We start from the raw sequence: 15,779 nt of genomic DNA on the forward strand, positions 1-15,779 counted from the left end.
TAATCTTGAGTATTGTTTGCTGTCAAGGTATATTTAGAAACAACAATAATAATAATTTAATTACATTACAAATAAAATCCGTATATCTCCAAAACCATCCTGACCGCTTTCCCCGAAAAAATTTCCACGAAAATTTCCACCGTGCCATTGCCATCGTCCCCATTTAAAATGTCAATGGCCTTCGTGGCTCCATGGAACCGACCGAAATTCAGTAAATTAACGCGTGTCACTTTGATTCCAGGAAAATTGTAAGCCTCCTGGAGAAAAGTCTGCCCATCGTCGGTAACCAGTATTTCCATCAAAAGAAGGTCGTCTGCATATGTTCCGTCAATGTAACAAACCGCATCACCGTAATTTCCCTCATCAACGTCAGAAGGTTGGGGAAAATGATCGCAGTAAATGTTTGGATAATCTCCTGTGGGAACCGTTGGAAGAGTCGGAGTTTCATTAAGTGCGTAGTTAGCTGGCAGTTGCAAAAAAACGCAGAAGAGGAAGACGTGGAACATGGTTTCGGTGAAGACTATGTACTGAAAAAAGACTAAAAATAAGTTCTGTCGTTTTTGAGAGATATGTTATTAAATAAATAATCTGTGGATAAAGCAATTGATATGTTGATAAGTAGGTAAGGTACACGTGTGTAAATCTAGGCTTCTTTTTTACTTCCCGAGCGTAATCGAATCCGTCGGCCGACTCTCTACTTTTGTCCGTCCGTCCGTCTGTCTGTCCGTCTGTCCGTCTGTCTGCCGTCCCGGACAGATAATCTCCGAAAGTACTAGACCGATTGTTGTCAAATTTTGTATTTATATTAGGTATATCATGTAGATGGTAAAACCCTAAAGAAAATTGTCTAATCATCCCCACCACTAATGTGATGACGTCACTTCAAAATTGTACATAGTAATTGGGTTTTAAATTGTATCAAATAACATAGTCTTAGACATGCAGTTTATGACTCCGAATTGAGATTTTACCCGAAACGTCCAGATTTTTGGAAAAAAATCAAAATTAGGAAACAACATTTTGACATTTAATTTGGAATCTACAAAATCGAATGCTTTTAAATCTTGTAGATGGTTTACAGTGTATAATAAGCATGATAAAATTTTAATCACAATATACCCCCTCCAAAAAAGTTTGGCGAATAAATGCTATCTAAAATGTACAAAATATGATGAGTGTGTACTTGTGATTTATCTTTCCATTCATATTTTTTGGATTTGTATGTATATACTGAGTGAATCAAAAAAATTAATGAATGCGTGAATTTATTTTATTGATTTAATCAGAAACTCCAAAACCAAATGCGTTGAAACCTTGGAGATGTTTTAAAGTTATCATAAGCATGGTAAATTTTCCATCAAAATGTATGGGCTCATCCCCCCTAAAAAATTGATGACGTCACCCCAAAATTTTGCTGAATAAATTGTATCTAAAATGTACAAAATATGAGTCTGTACATGTGATTTATCATTCCATTCATATTTTTTGGATTTGCGTATACAGGGTGACTCAAAAAAATTAATGAATGCGTGAATTTATTTTATTGATTTAATCAGAAACTACAAAACCGAATGATTTGAAATCTTGGAGATGTTTTAAATTTATCATAATCATGGTAAATTTTTGATCAAAATGTATTTGCTCATCCCCCCTAAAAAACTGATGACGACGCCCCAAAATTTTGCTGAAAAAATGCTATCTTAATTGTGTAAAGAATGATGAGTGTATACTTGTGATTTATCACTTATTATATTAATATTTTTTGGGGTGTCTGAAAAAAATTAATGACTGAGTCAATTAATTTTGTTGATTAAATCAAGTATTGCAAAACTGAATACTTTGAAATCATGCAGACGTTTTAAAGTCATTGTAAGCATGGTAAACTGTTAATCCAAATAAATCTGTTTCTTTCCCCCCAAAAAATTGATAACGTTATTTCAAAATTTGCGGAATAAAGTCTACCGAAAATGTGCAAAATCTGAGTTTTTACTTGTGATTCATCATAGTATTCATATTTTTTATTGATCAAATTAAGAACGACTCATCCCATTTTCTCGAAAATATGAAAATACAAACGTCTTTATTTAATAAGAATTATAATAATTATATTCAGAACTTTATGTCGATTGTACCTTACTAGTTAATTGTTTTGTTCCTTTGCTTTGGGGGGTCGAATGTATTCAAATCAAACTAATTTCTACGTGACATTCTTCCGATATACAGTTTCCGACAAAAAATTTCAAACATCACTTTTCTGTCATGTCAAAAATTTTAATGTAGTCTATGCTTTATTGTCATTATTTCGGACAGCTGGAGTGTCAAACTTTCAAAATTCCAGCTTACGCTACATTCATGTAAGTGTCAAATGTAAAAGTTAAAAATGACCGTCAAATATTTAGGTTAGAAACAGTGTTACCAACCTTCGTAATGTCGAATTCCTTACATGGACGATAAAAAATCCCTTTTCAGCCTCAAAATTCTCTTTTGCATATAGGTACCTACCTATTACTACCATTACAAATTGATACGATTTCTCTCGGATCAAGAAAACACTTAATCTACTAATTTCCTCCCCAAAAACAACGCTCCTTTCTTTTTAACTTCTTTTAAAATAATAATATAGTAAACAAACATTATAATTTCAAAATTGACAAGACAAGGTAACAAAAATATAGTTCTATAATTACAGTACAAATAAAAGACAAAAATCTAGCCTTTTTATCAGTGTTTAAATGAATACATTGCAACATTATGTAACTGCATGGCCTTGTGTCACAGTAGATCAGTAACGAAACTTCAGCAACATTTGCGGAACGGGTGTGACCTTGGGAGCCCGTTCCCGGGAAACACGAAGATTCAAATATTTCGTAGCATTCGTATGTGATTCATATAATACTAATAATTGTACACAAAAATAAAAATAGTTGGCATGTACTAGTGACATTGGTCATTTTTTTCTTTCCTATAAATTATTAATATATTCAAGCAAAACATTTTTATTCAATTTTGACGTTTTAAACTGCGTTTATTAAAACCTTAACAAGTCTGACAAATAAGTTGTTATCCACAAGTGAATTGCAAAATTTTTAATTCACTCTTAATATTTTTAAATCACTCACAAAAAAATAAAAAACAACTTCAGGAACATAAAAATTTTGCTTATTATTTTTACTAGTTTTCACAGAATACAATTTGTTTACAATTTTCACTAAAAGGTTGCTGCAACTAAATCAGTATTGTTTGACATATTTCTTTGGCTCTGTGAGGCGTCAATTTGGGAATTGTATAAATCCCACACCAATAGAATTCCAAAGAACGTTTCGGAAACTATTTACTACAGATTATTTCGATACAAGTGCAAGAACCAACTGTGAAACACTATTTTATTTGAAATGAAAAATTTGTTAAGGTGTTCTTTTAAATAAACTTCCACAACACATCTTCCCTGTATTCCGGTCTCTTCAACAATCATTAAGTGATGTGAGTTACCGGAAACTCACCTTGAAAGAACACAACTGTTTATGGTATGTTTGTGGATATTCATTAATACAAAAATTCTTACACCACCACTTCTGCGAAGTTTGTGAGAACTTTGGACATTCTTACGAAGTGGTACATCCTCTTTTAATTCTGTGACATTTTAAAGTTTTCAATGAAGATGTGATTTTTGGCGATTTAATGATGCCACCTGAACATTTTGCAGTTTATACTCCGGTAGTGGGTAATACATTTTGTGAGTTTTTCCCAATTTATGCACTGTATTCGTTAACTGGTTTGCGGCTAAAAAACGAACCATACAAAAATACCATTCCACCACCCCTGCAAAGACTTTCCTCTTGATTACCTCGTCTCAGTTTTTATTAGTTAGAATTTTTTACACACTAAAATTTAAAAATAAATCTTGGACCGCTCAAACACGCACACATCGAAAATTAAACTATTTCGTTTAACCTGCAGTTTGTTGACCTCTTTAGCCTGGAATTTTCTAGTATTTTTTACATGTATCGTAAGACTGTGTCGTAAGTATCTATTACTTTGTTACAATAAATTTTACATTTGTTTTTAACCCCATAACCTAACATCCCGTATGATTCCGTAAATAATATGACATTTCTTGTTGACAAAACCAGACAAAACATTCACCGAAAACCTTAAAATGAAAAAGAAACTATGTTCTTCAAGGTCGGAGCACCTTTAGTGACGCCAGTGACCTCTTTATGTCGTTCCGTAAGCTCCCCATGTATTTCTTATGGAGTCAGCTGAGACTTTCATAGCCCTGCTTGTGTTATTGGATACTTAACAACATCTAGTTCTGTTGCTTCTAAAAAGCTCCTAAAAACAGCAACAGCGTTTAAAGAACTCTCCCCAATCCTGTTTCTTCTTTTGGTCTTGTCAATGACAAGTTGACCTACGTTTTACATTTAGTACATTTTGTCTACTCTTGACTCAACACACAACCAAGACCTACCAAACTATGTTGCTCTTTTCTAAGCTGAAAAAATTATGATTTATCAATTTTCACATTTTCTTTGCTGCGTTGTCAGCCTACTTAAGAATGTTTCTAAAAATTCCCCAAAATTGCCGACTTTTGTCAAAAAATTCCCTTTTTCCCTTTCTTATCCTAAAATTCCCTTAAAAGGGAAAATTCCCTGCAGTTGGCAACACTGGTTAGAAACATCTATGAGGAATGACATTGACGTCTGAAATTTTTTGGCGGCAACTGTATAAACATAAAAACTTTGAAGTTGTTTTTCTTGTCGAGGATAATCTAAGGACGTACAGTAATGGAGTCCATTGGTCAATTTGGGATGCTCCCCTAGATATAAACAAGTTATAATTAACCAAATGTGAATTACAGCATTAAAAAACCAAATAAAATGTAGTATTTTATTCAATAAACGGAAGTCAGAGCAATAAAAAAGTCTGGACCGTCGCATCGTCATCCGGTTATTGCAATTCGTAGAAACCATGTTTCAGTTTCGTTTGTATTTCACCGTCACGTCTACAGGTTGATAAGTATTATGGTTATTTGTCTTAAATTACAGGATGTTCATTTTATCTGTTCACTTTATCTGTTCACACCGGACAATTTTTGTATAGGCAACATATTATACACTCCAGAGACGACTTCGTGCAATTTATTTGTTTTTAATACGCAATCAAAGCAATCACAGAAAACTGACAATGATATCAATGCCAAATAATGACAAAGTTGGAAAAATTAATTCAATTTATTTTAAATTTAAAAATAGGCATGCAATCTTCACGTTTCCTACAACGAGAGAAGAACTGTCTAAACTCTTTAGACCACTTTTTTAATTCTTACCATTAATTACGATATTAATTAATCTTCCGCCTGTTTTCTACTAGCGTAGAACGCAAATGCCAAAAAAGACGGGCGCAATATTAGAGAAAAATATCTGCGTCCATTTTAATTTGCGTTTGTTTATTTCCCCCTTATAAAATTCCCCTGTAAAAATATCCACATGTCTCCGGCCATAACAACGTTTATTATTCCATATGCGGCCCCGTTATGTTGGTCTGTTTCTATTTGCATCCGGGATATATCTTGGAAATATATCAAATAATAAAGTCGACTGTAAATGTAGCGTCGTACCTGTGGTATAGTTGTCCTGTTTGATCCCGAGTCCTGCGGCGTATTCGAGAGACCAGAAGCAGGTGGGGAGATCTGGAAGAATGTAATTTTGCCAGGACGAGTCCCCGAGGGCTTGCGGTCTTCCCTTTTTGCAAACAGTCCGGTCTCGACCACGACATGCTTAGACTGTGAACGAGGACGATCCGGTCGCTCAAAGGAGTTTTACTTAATAAGAAAAAATAAAATGCGAGCCCTCCGGTTTTATTGCCGCTTTTATGTTTATTGATTGATGGTGGTCAGGTAGAGAATTTAAGCGCAGGACTAGCTGCTTTTATAGTTTTTTTTTTACTGGGGGTATAAAAGAGCCGTTTTACTATTTCTTAGATTAGAGAGACGTTTGTTTTAAATGAAATTGGATGGGAGATATTGGGTCCAAACGTGACAAGATCGAAGTGATATATATATAATTATCGTTACTCTTGTATTACTTTGTGTAGAAATCGTCATTTGTAAACAGAAACTCAGTCATTTCGTTGTACATTGGTGATCACTGATCAGTGTTGAGAACGTGCTCCTACGAATCGATAAAAAGAAATAAAAGTTTCACGCAGCTCTCGGTCATGACGAATTAATTTCAGTATGTATACGTTGTGTCGTGGCGTTATTTTATTCTGTACTCATTTAATAATTTAAGATTACGTCATAAACTTTCAGGAATGGATAAGTAAACAAGATATAAATAATGTTGTCATTTTATTATTTTTATTTTCACAATAATACATTTAAACCTCGAAATAATTGTCAATGTGCTCAGTTAAACATTTGTTTTTATACTAGCCATTCTGACGATTTGTTTGTACGTCAAGTCCATGTTTGAAATGAATAGGTCATCAACAAAACCACTGTAACTTCCTCAACCTTTATTTTTTCCTACCCCTTATTACAAGTCCTTTTCTACACTTCAACAAAAACTGTTGGCGCTACTGAACAACTTTATTACAATTACTCAATCATAATTCAAATCAGTAATCCACTAAAGACCTGCCACTGCGTTCCTCTCTCCTGTCCCTATCACGTTCCCGATCATAACTATCCCTTCTATAATCCCTATCCCGTTCATAATCCTCCCTCCGCCGCTCCCTTCTATCCCTATACACAGTTCTTTTTTCACTACACCGTCTCGGCGACCTTGAGTTTCTTCTTTCCCGGCTGTGTTCTCTCCTCTCCCTGCTGCCGTCTCTTCGTTCAAATCTTCTGGACTCCCTTTCCCGGTAGTCGTCCCTTTTGGTGACGTGAGGACTAGGGCTTTTGGGCTTATTTTCGACTGTCGGCGGAGGACTTTTGCTCTTGCTCGATTCCGAATCGGAGCTGCTCGAGCTTTTGTTACTGTCATAAGCATGACGCTTTTCTCTTTGCCTGCAATGACGAATGAAACGGTTAACGAACAAGAAGAAAACTCACCTCCTGCGCAATTTGATTGCCATTTCTCTGAGCTCGTCTTCTCTGTGTTGCTGCTCTTGTTTTTCGCGTTCGGTTTTCAACTGTTCCGCGATTTTGTCGGCCTTAACTGGAAGCACGATTTTTTTTTGACGAATTTGAAAAATACTAAATTCTTACATTGCTTATTTAGGAGCGCCTGCCGCTTCCGCTTAAGCCGCTCTTGAATGCTCAAATTCTGCCCCGTTTTCTGCAAACAGTCAACAATTACCCACAAATCGCCCACCCTCAAACATCCACACCACAAACTTAGTCAACAAAAAACTAAACAAAGAAAATTGCTAGGAAAAACAATATTTAAGTGATTCTTACTGACTTTGGTCACGATGCCTGAATTACCATAGCCAGACCATTTTTCGCTGTTGACTCTATAAAAGATGACACGGTCAAAGTTAAAGACGCTCGGGTTGGCGGTACTCACGGGCTATTGGCCACTTTCATGTCGACATCCTTCACGCTGCTATCGCTCAGTTCTGACGAACTCTGGTCGCTTTTTTTCCTGCCGTAGTACCTGGGGATGACCTTGGGCGGCGACTCGTGCTTCAGGGGGCTCCGGGATTTGCTCTTCACGGGCGAGGCGGAACGTGTCGACGGTGGCGACATTTTTCTGTACCTAGGCGAAGACGAACGCGACTTGCTTGGCGAAGACGACGAAGAAGAAGACGACGACGACACGGACGAAGAAGTCGAGGAATGACGGCGGCGGTAGCGGCTGCGACCTTTGGAGCGGGAACGCGACTTTCGGTACCTGGAAAAAAAATTGGTCGAGAGTGGTTTTATGTTTTTTCGACGTTTCACAGATTTATAACTGGCGGTCGATTGAACAAATTTTATACATTTTTTTTTAATTTTTGAAAAATCGAAAAACCAAAAAATTGAAAAATCGAAAAATTACCAATCGAAAAATTGAAAAATCAACAAACTAATAGATCGGAAAAATTTAATAATCGAGAAACTGAAGAAAAGAGAAATAGCAAATTCGAAAAATTGCAAATGGAAGAAGTGAAGAAATGAAAAATTGAAAAGTTAAAAATCGAAAAATTTAATTAGTCAAAAAGTTGGAAATAAGAAAAAATAAATCGAATCGAAAAATTGGAGAACTCAAAAATTGTAGAATCGGAAAATTATGGAATTGTCAAAGTTGTAAAGTCGAAAAACATAACATTGAAACACGAAAAATTGAAAAAATTAACTTGAATTAATGAAGAAGCTTTAAAATCCAAATGAAAAAATTCAAATCGCAAAATTGAAAAATTTTTTAAATTATGAATTATGATTATTATTACATATTTAAAACGAAAACTAGAGAAACTGAGAAATCTAAAATTGAAAAAACGAAAAATTAAAGAATCTAAAAGTTGAAAAATCTCACACTGAAAAAAGAAAAATTAAAAATAGAAAACTAAAAAATCAAAAAACCAAAAAAAATTGCAAAATCCAAAAAGTGGAAATCGAAGTACTGAAGAAACGAAAAATTCGAGAAACTTAAAAATCTAAAAAATTTATGAATCGAAAAATTAGAAAACCCAATAATTGTAAAATCGGAAAATTATGAAATCGTCAAAATTGTAAAGTCGAAACACTGTGATATTGAAAGAAAAATTAAAAACTGAAAAGTAGAAAAATTAAATATATGAAGGCGTTTTAAAATCCAATACTAATAGTTGAAAAATGTAGAAATTCCAAAACTGTAAAACTGAAAAGGTGAAAAATTTTAAAATTCCAATTATTATTAGCTTTAAAACTAAGAAAATTGCAAATCAAAAATTGGAGAAACGGAAAATTGAAAAATCGGGAAAGTGAAAAATCTAAAACTGAAAATACGAAAAATTGTCGCATTTATTGAACCAGATATCGTGAGGGCGATTTTAGATTTGTAACTGGCGCAAGATTTTCAATGAATTGAGCCAATTTTAACCATTTTATTGAAAAATTTTTGAATCAAATTTTACTTTTATTTCAATGCATTTGGTGAAGACGATTTCGGATTTGTAACCGGCGGAAAATTATCCACAATTTGACACCAATTTTCGGTCGATTGAACAAATTTTTACCATTTTTTTTGGAAAATTCTTGAATTTGGAATTCACTTTTCGTATTTATTGGAAAAAATATCGTTACGGCGATTTCAGATTTGTAACTAGAGAAAGATTATCAACAATTTAACACCAATTTCGGTCGATTGAACAAATTGTAACCATTTTTTTGGAAATTTTTTGAAAATTTTGAATTCACTTTTAGAATTTATTGAACTAAATATTGTGACGGCGATTTCAGATTTGTAACTGGCGGAAGATTATCTACTATTTGGCACCAATTTTCAGTGGATTGAGCGAATTTTAACCATTTTTTTGAAGAATTTTGAAAATTTTGGAATCATATTTTACTTTTATTTCAATAGATTCGGTGAAGACGATTTCGATTTGTAACTTGCGGAAGAGTATCAACAACTTTCGGTCGATTGAACAAATTTTAACCTTTTTTTTTTTGAAAATTTTTGAATTCAATTTTTGTGTTTATTGGAACAGATATCCTGAGGTGATCTAAGATTTGTGACTGGCGGAAGGTTATCTACAATTTGACACTAATTTTCAGTCGATCGAACCAATTTTAACCACTTTTCTGGAAATTTTTTGACAATTTTGGAATGATATTTTACCTTTATTTCAATAGATGTCGTAAAGGTGATTTCGGATTTGTAACTGGTGCAAGATTATCTAAAATTTGACACGAATTTTCAGTCGTTTGAACCAATTTTAACCATTTTTGTGGAAAATTTTTGAAAATCGAAAAACTAAAAAATTGAAAAATCGAAAAATTTAATAATCGAGAAACTGAAGAAAAGAGAAATAGCAAATTCGAAAAATTGCAAATAAAAGAACTGAAGAAATGAAAAATAGAAACATCGAAAAACTAAAAATCGAGAAAGTTAAAAATCGAAAAATTGGAAAACTCAAAAATTGTGGAACCGGAAAATTATGAAATCGTCAAAGTTGTCAAGTCGAAAAACATAACATTGAAACATCGAAAAATTGCAAAAATTAACTTGAATTAATGAAGAAGCTTTAAAATTCAAATGAAAAAATTCAAATCGCAAAATTGAAATAGAGATTTTTTTTACATTATGATTATTATTACCTACATATTTAAAACGAAAAATAGAGAAACCGAGAAATCTAAAATCGAAAAAACCAGAAATTAAAGAATCTAAAAGTAGAAAAATCTCACACTGAAAAAAGAAAAAATAAAAATAAAAAAACTAAAAAATCAAAAACCAAAAAAAAATTGCAAAATCAAAAAAGTGGAAATCGAAAAATTGCAAATCGAAGTACTGAAGACACGAAAAATTCAAGAAACTTAAAAATCTAAAAAATGTATGAACCGAAAAATTGGAAAGAAAAAACGAACCATTTTTTTGAAACATTTTGAAAATTTTTGACTCAAATTTTACTATTATTTCAACAGATGTCGTGAAGACGATTTCGGATTTGTAACTGCCGGAAGAGTATCTAAAATTTGACAATTTTCAGTGAATTGAACCGATTTTAACCATTTTTTTGGAAAATTTTTGAAAATTTTGAATTCACTTTTCGGGTTTATTGGAATAGATGTCCTGACGGTGATTTCAGATTTGTAAGTAATGAAAGATTATCTAAAATTTGACACCAATTTTCGGTCGATTAAACCAATTTTGAAAATTTTTTGAAAAATTTTTGAAAAATCGAAAAACTAAAAAATAGAAAAATCGAAAAATTACAAATCGAAAAATTGAAACATCGCCAAACTAAAAGATCGGAAAAATTTAATAATCGAGAAACTGAAGAAATGAAAAATTGAAACATTGAAAAACAAAAAATCGAGAAAGTTAAAAACCGAAAAATTGGAAAACCCAAAAATTGTGGAATCGGAAAATTATGGAATCGTCAAAGTTGTAAAGTCGAAAAACATGACATTGAAACTTCGAAAAATTGAAAAATTGACTTGAATTAATGAAGAAGCTTTAAAATCCAAATGAAAAAATTCAAATCGCAAAATTAAAAAAGTGATTTTTTTTTTAAATTATGATTATAATTACATATTTAAAACGAAAACTAGCGAAACTGAGATATCTAAAATTCAAAAAACGAACAGTTAAAGAATCTAAAAGTTGAAAAATCTCACACTGAAAAAAGAAAAATTAAAAATAAAAAAACTAAAAAATCAAAAAACCAAAAAAATTGCAAAATCCAAAAAGTGGAAATCGAAAAATTGCAAATCGAAGTACTGAAGAAACGAAAAATTCGAGAAACCTAAAAATCTAAAAAATTTATGAATCGAAAATTTGGAAAGAAAAAACGAATCGAATCGAAAAATTAGAAAACCCAATAACTGTAAAATAGAAAAATTATGAAATCGTCAAAATTGTAATGTCGAAAAACTGTAATATGGAAAGAAAAATTAAAAACTGAAAAGTCGAAAAATTAAATAAATGAATGCGTTTTAAAATCCAATAATGAAAAATGTAGAAATTCCAAAACCGTAAAACTGAAAAGGTGAAACATTTTTAAATCCTAATTATTATTACGTTTAAAACTAAGAAAATTGCAAATCTAAAACTGAAAATACGAAAAATTGTCTCATTTATTGAACCAGATATCGTGAGGGCGATTTCAGATTTGTAACTGGAGCAAGATTTTCAATGGATTGAGCCAATTTTAAGCATTTTTTTGAAAATTTTTTGAAAATTTTGAATTCACTTTTCGGGTTTATTGGAATAGATATCCTGACGGTGATTTCAGATTTGTAACTAATGAAAGATTATCTAAAATTTGACATCAATTTTCGGTCGATTAAACCAATTTTTAACCATTTTTTTGGAAAATTTTTGAAAAATCGAAAAACTAAAAAATTGAAAAATCGAAAAATTACGAATAGAAAAATTTAAAAATTGACGAACTAAAAGATCGGAAAAAATTAAACGATCTAAAAACTGAAGAAAAGAAAAATTGAAACATTGAAAAAGTAAAAATGGGGAAAGTTAAAAATCGAAAACAATTAGTGAATAAAAAAACTGGAAAAAAGAAAAAATTAATTGAACCGAAAAATTGGAAAACCCAAAAAGTGTAAAATCGGAAAATTATGGAAGTAAAATCGTAAAACAACATCGAAACATCGAACAATTGAAAAATTAAATGTCGAGAAATTGAAAAATTAACTCGGATAAATGAAAAAGTTTTAAAATCCAATACTTAAAAAAATGGAAAATTTTAAAAATTATGATTATTATTACATATTTAAAGCAAATACAAAAAAAAAATGCAAATTAAAAATTGAACAAATAATTTTCCAGTTTTCGATTTCTCAACTTTTCAGCACTTCTATTTTGGGAATTTTTTCGTTTCTGTATTTTTATCAGTTTTCTGATATTTTAATTTTAGATTTTCCGGTTTATCGATTCCTCGCGTTTTCGACTTTTCAATTTCTCGATTTTTGATGTTTCGATTTCTCGGTGTTTCAATTTTTCGATGTTTCGGTTTCTCGATTTCGCGTTATTTCGATTTTTCGACTTTTCGGCCTTGCGATATTGCAAATTCTCAACTTTCGAAATATCAAATTTTCGATTTTTCCATTTATCAAATTTTCGGTCTTTCGATATTCCAATTTTTTTTATTTTGACCTTACCTGACCGGATTCGTTGAATTTTCGATTTTTCAATATTCAAATTTTCAATGTATTTCCTTTACGATTTTTCGACTTTCAGTTTTTCAATTCTTCGATTTTTCAAACTTCCGAATTTCCGCATTCTCGATGTTTCAATTTTTCAATGTTTCTATTCTTTAGTTCTTAGACTTTTCACTTTTTTTACTTTCCAATTTTCACTGTTTCCGTTCTTTCGTTTTTAAGTCGAAAAATTGAAAAATCGAAACATCGAAATCTGTAGAATTCGAAAAATTGAAAACCGATAAAACTAAAAAACTGAAACATTTTAAAATCATAAAATTGAAACATCAAAAAACGAAAAATCAAAAAAAAAAAGAGAAATCGAGATATCGAAGAAATTAACAACAAAAAATTGAAGAATCACAATTGAAAAATCCCAAAATTCGAGCTCCAAAAATTGGTCAGTCGATAAATCGAAAAATTGAAAAATCCCAAAATTGAAAAATAAAAACTGAGATATCGAAAAATTGCAAAATCGCAAAATTGAAAAGCCGAGACTTTGGAGCATCGAAAAATTGAGCAATAGAGAAATGGGGATATCAAAATATCCAAAAATCGAAAAATCTAATACTCAAAAGGTCGAGAAGTCGAAAAATCGAAAAGCCGAAAAATTGAGCAATCGAGGAATGGGAAGATCAAAATATGGAAAAATCGAAATGTCGAGAAGTCGGAAAAGTCAGAAATAGAAAAGTGGAAAAATCACAAAATCGAAAAATCAATTGATCGAAAAATCGAAAATTTAGAAACACCAAAAACTGGAATATTATAAAATCCTAAAACTCGATATATCGAAAAATTTTAAAATCGAAGAAAAATTGAAAAACTGGGACATCGAAAAACTGAGATAGGGGAATATATAAAAATAGAGAAATCGAAAAACTGAGAAGTCGAAAAATCAAAAAATCGATTGATAGAAAATTAGAAAATTTGGAAACACTGGAATATTAAACAATCAGAAAATTTAAAAGTCGAGAAATTGAAGAATCGAAAAATTGAAAAATCGTAAAACTGAAATATTGAAAAATAGAAACATCGAAAAATAAAATATTTTAATCCAGAAATCAAGAATTAACAAAAATTTGGACGTTTTGGGTAAAAACTCACCACAGAGTCATCATGTGTAGGACTATGTTATTTTATACAATTTAAAACCAATTTACTATGTACAATTTTGAAGTGACGTCATCACATTTTCGGTGGGGATGACTAGACAAATTTTGGTCAGCGTTTTACCATCTACATGATTTTCCTAATATAAATAGAAAATATGACAACAATCGGCCCAGACAGACGGACAGATAGACACACAGACAGACGGAAGCGGGAGACCTATTTTCGTACTGTAGGGGTCATGAAAGGTCGAGAAAAGGTAAAAGTAAAAAAATACATTTACATCAAAAACACACAAAAATGAACCAAATTCTCTCAATACCTATCTCTAGAATAACTCCTCCTCCTCGTCTTGGAGCGACTTCGCGACTTTCGCCTCCTGTGACTCTTCTCCTTACTGTAACTCCTCCTCTTACTTATGTACACCACCCGTTCCGAACTCTCGTTCCTCCTTCTGCTCTTAGACTTCTTCTCATTCGATTTACTCGTCGACGGACTCTCCTCCTCGTCCCCGAAACTCGTAATATACGTAATTTTTCCCGCATTTTCCGGCGACGGCGACTTCGACGGCGACTTGCTTTTCCTGAACGAAGGATACGTAGGCGAAGTCCGGGCCGCGTAACTCGGGGGACTTATCACCCTATTCGCCAGCCGCTTCTCCCGATGCGCCCTGCAACCTCCACCTAGAAATAACTCCAAACAACCGCGATCTTTACCGGCGCTCCCGCCTGGATTTGCGCCCCGAAAACAGAGCCTTCTCGTGCTCCTCCTCCTTCGCCAGCCGGAAACTCTCCGCCTCCTCGAGATCGTTCGTCAGGAATGAATAAAAATCGTTGGAACTCATCCCGAAATTCCGCCCGTGCCGGTTCATCTCGTGCGCTTGTGTAGAGTCCATTTTTGACACGTTGATGGATAAATCGACGTCCAGATCGCTGTCTGAGTTGCCTTCAGAGTCGTTATCATTGTGATAATCTGGTCCCAGAGTTTGTGCTATTTAAAAAATTTAAATAAAAAAATTACAAGTGGTTGGGTTGTTGTGGGTCAAAATACCGGTATTGTCTTCGTAATTGAACCCGATACTGGTGCCCCCGCTGCGCTGATCCTTCTTGCTTTTGCTCTCTGTGTAGCCAAACTGTTCCTCAAGATGGAGTTGTTTGAGGAACTTCTCCTCATTGATACCTAAGAAGGAGTTCTGCGCGATTATTCTGTAGCGTTCGTAGTTGATTTGGCGCTCTTCAAACGTGAGTTCTTCGTCATCTTCTTTTTTCACTGGAGGGATATAATCCAGATGGGCTCTCACGTCAAAACGATCAATTAAATTATCAGCTTGTCCTTGCCACGGCATCCTGAAACGTTTGCAATTTAATTGCGGCAAACGGAAAGTGGGAAAATTGTTACATTGCTGAAGCGCTGTCAGCAGCTGCTGCTATCGAAGGGTCCAAGTGAATTTTGCATTGGCGACCGTGCACTTGCAGAAACTGTGTCGGATCTGCCTTCTGTAATTACAGCAATCATAGTACTTTACTTATACTGACAATCTAAAGCGAAAATTACGATTTTCTCATAGAAATCCCGTCTTCTTTCAGCTCGCCTTCGATAGTCCACCAGCATGCCACGGATCTTCCGTTCTTGACGCCTCGCTTCGTGCCACATTTTTTATATTGTGAAATTAAGAAAGAAAGAAAGAAAGAAACGAACGATTGTTGCTAGTGGTTAATAAAAAAAAATAAAAATTCCGTTCACATTTCACCTGTCAAAATGCGTCGGTCGCTAAACGGAGGACGCGATCGACATTCAGACATTTGAGGTTACAAGTTACATCCGATTATTACAAAACAGTTTGAATTATTCAGTGTACGGGACAAATTTTCACTTG

The 15,779-nt window shown here is 33.1% G+C and overlaps 2 protein-coding genes across 2 annotated transcripts; both read right to left on the minus strand.

The window, feature by feature from the left end:
• Positions 1–10: 10 nt before the first annotated feature.
• On the minus strand, positions 11–6,467 carry LOC135124534 (uncharacterized). The gene is made up of 3 exons (XM_064050039.1): positions 6,435–6,467; positions 5,618–5,782; positions 11–527 (listed from the first exon to the last, which is right to left on the minus strand). Exons 1-3 carry the CDS (start codon positions 6,465–6,467, stop codon positions 66–68), a joined length of 660 nt encoding a protein of 219 aa, XP_063906109.1. The 3' UTR covers positions 11–65.
• A 32-nt stretch (positions 6,468–6,499) lies between these two features.
• Positions 6,500–15,680, minus strand: LOC135124788 (CLK4-associating serine/arginine rich protein). Its single transcript, XM_064050007.1, has 10 exons — positions 15,458–15,680; positions 15,302–15,399; positions 14,954–15,249; positions 14,620–14,893; positions 14,226–14,573; positions 7,515–7,841; positions 7,410–7,461; positions 7,214–7,283; positions 7,058–7,163; positions 6,500–7,012 (listed from the first exon to the last, which is right to left on the minus strand). Exons 1-10 carry the CDS (start codon positions 15,554–15,556, stop codon positions 6,619–6,621), a joined length of 2,064 nt encoding a protein of 687 aa, XP_063906077.1. The 5' UTR covers positions 15,557–15,680; the 3' UTR covers positions 6,500–6,618.
• Positions 15,681–15,779: the final 99 nt, after the last annotated feature.

This window comes from Zophobas morio, unplaced genomic scaffold (assembly GCF_036711695.1).
Source record: "Zophobas morio isolate AGI-343-1 ecotype UQ-CSIRO unplaced genomic scaffold, CSIRO_AGI_Zmor_V1 ptg000002l, whole genome shotgun sequence".
NCBI classification, from domain to species: Eukaryota; Metazoa; Arthropoda; class Insecta; order Coleoptera; family Tenebrionidae; genus Zophobas; species Zophobas morio.

Excerpts from the sequence above, each read along its gene's own strand:
- LOC135124534 (XM_064050039.1), bottom strand. The coding sequence starts at position 6,467 with ATGGACTTGACGTACAAACAAATCGTCAGAATG. Across the intron at positions 5,783-6,434 it reads ACAAACAAATCGTCAGAATG|TCTAAGCATGTCGTGGTCGA; the intron begins GCTAGTATAAAA and ends CCTCGTTCACAG. Across the intron at positions 528-5,617 it reads ACAGGACAACTATACCACAG|TACATAGTCTTCACCGAAAC; the intron begins GTACGACGCTAC and ends GTCTTTTTTCAG.
- LOC135124788 (XM_064050007.1), bottom strand. The coding sequence starts at position 15,556 with ATGTGGCACGAAGCGAGGCGTCAAGAACGGAAGATCCGTGGCATGCTG. Across the intron at positions 15,400-15,457 it reads GGGATTTCTATGAGAAAATC|AAGGCAGATCCGACACAGTT; the intron begins GTAATTTTCGCT and ends CTGTAATTACAG. Across the intron at positions 15,250-15,301 it reads GCTGACAGCGCTTCAGCAAT|GATGCCGTGGCAAGGACAAG; the intron begins GTAACAATTTTC and ends CAAACGTTTCAG.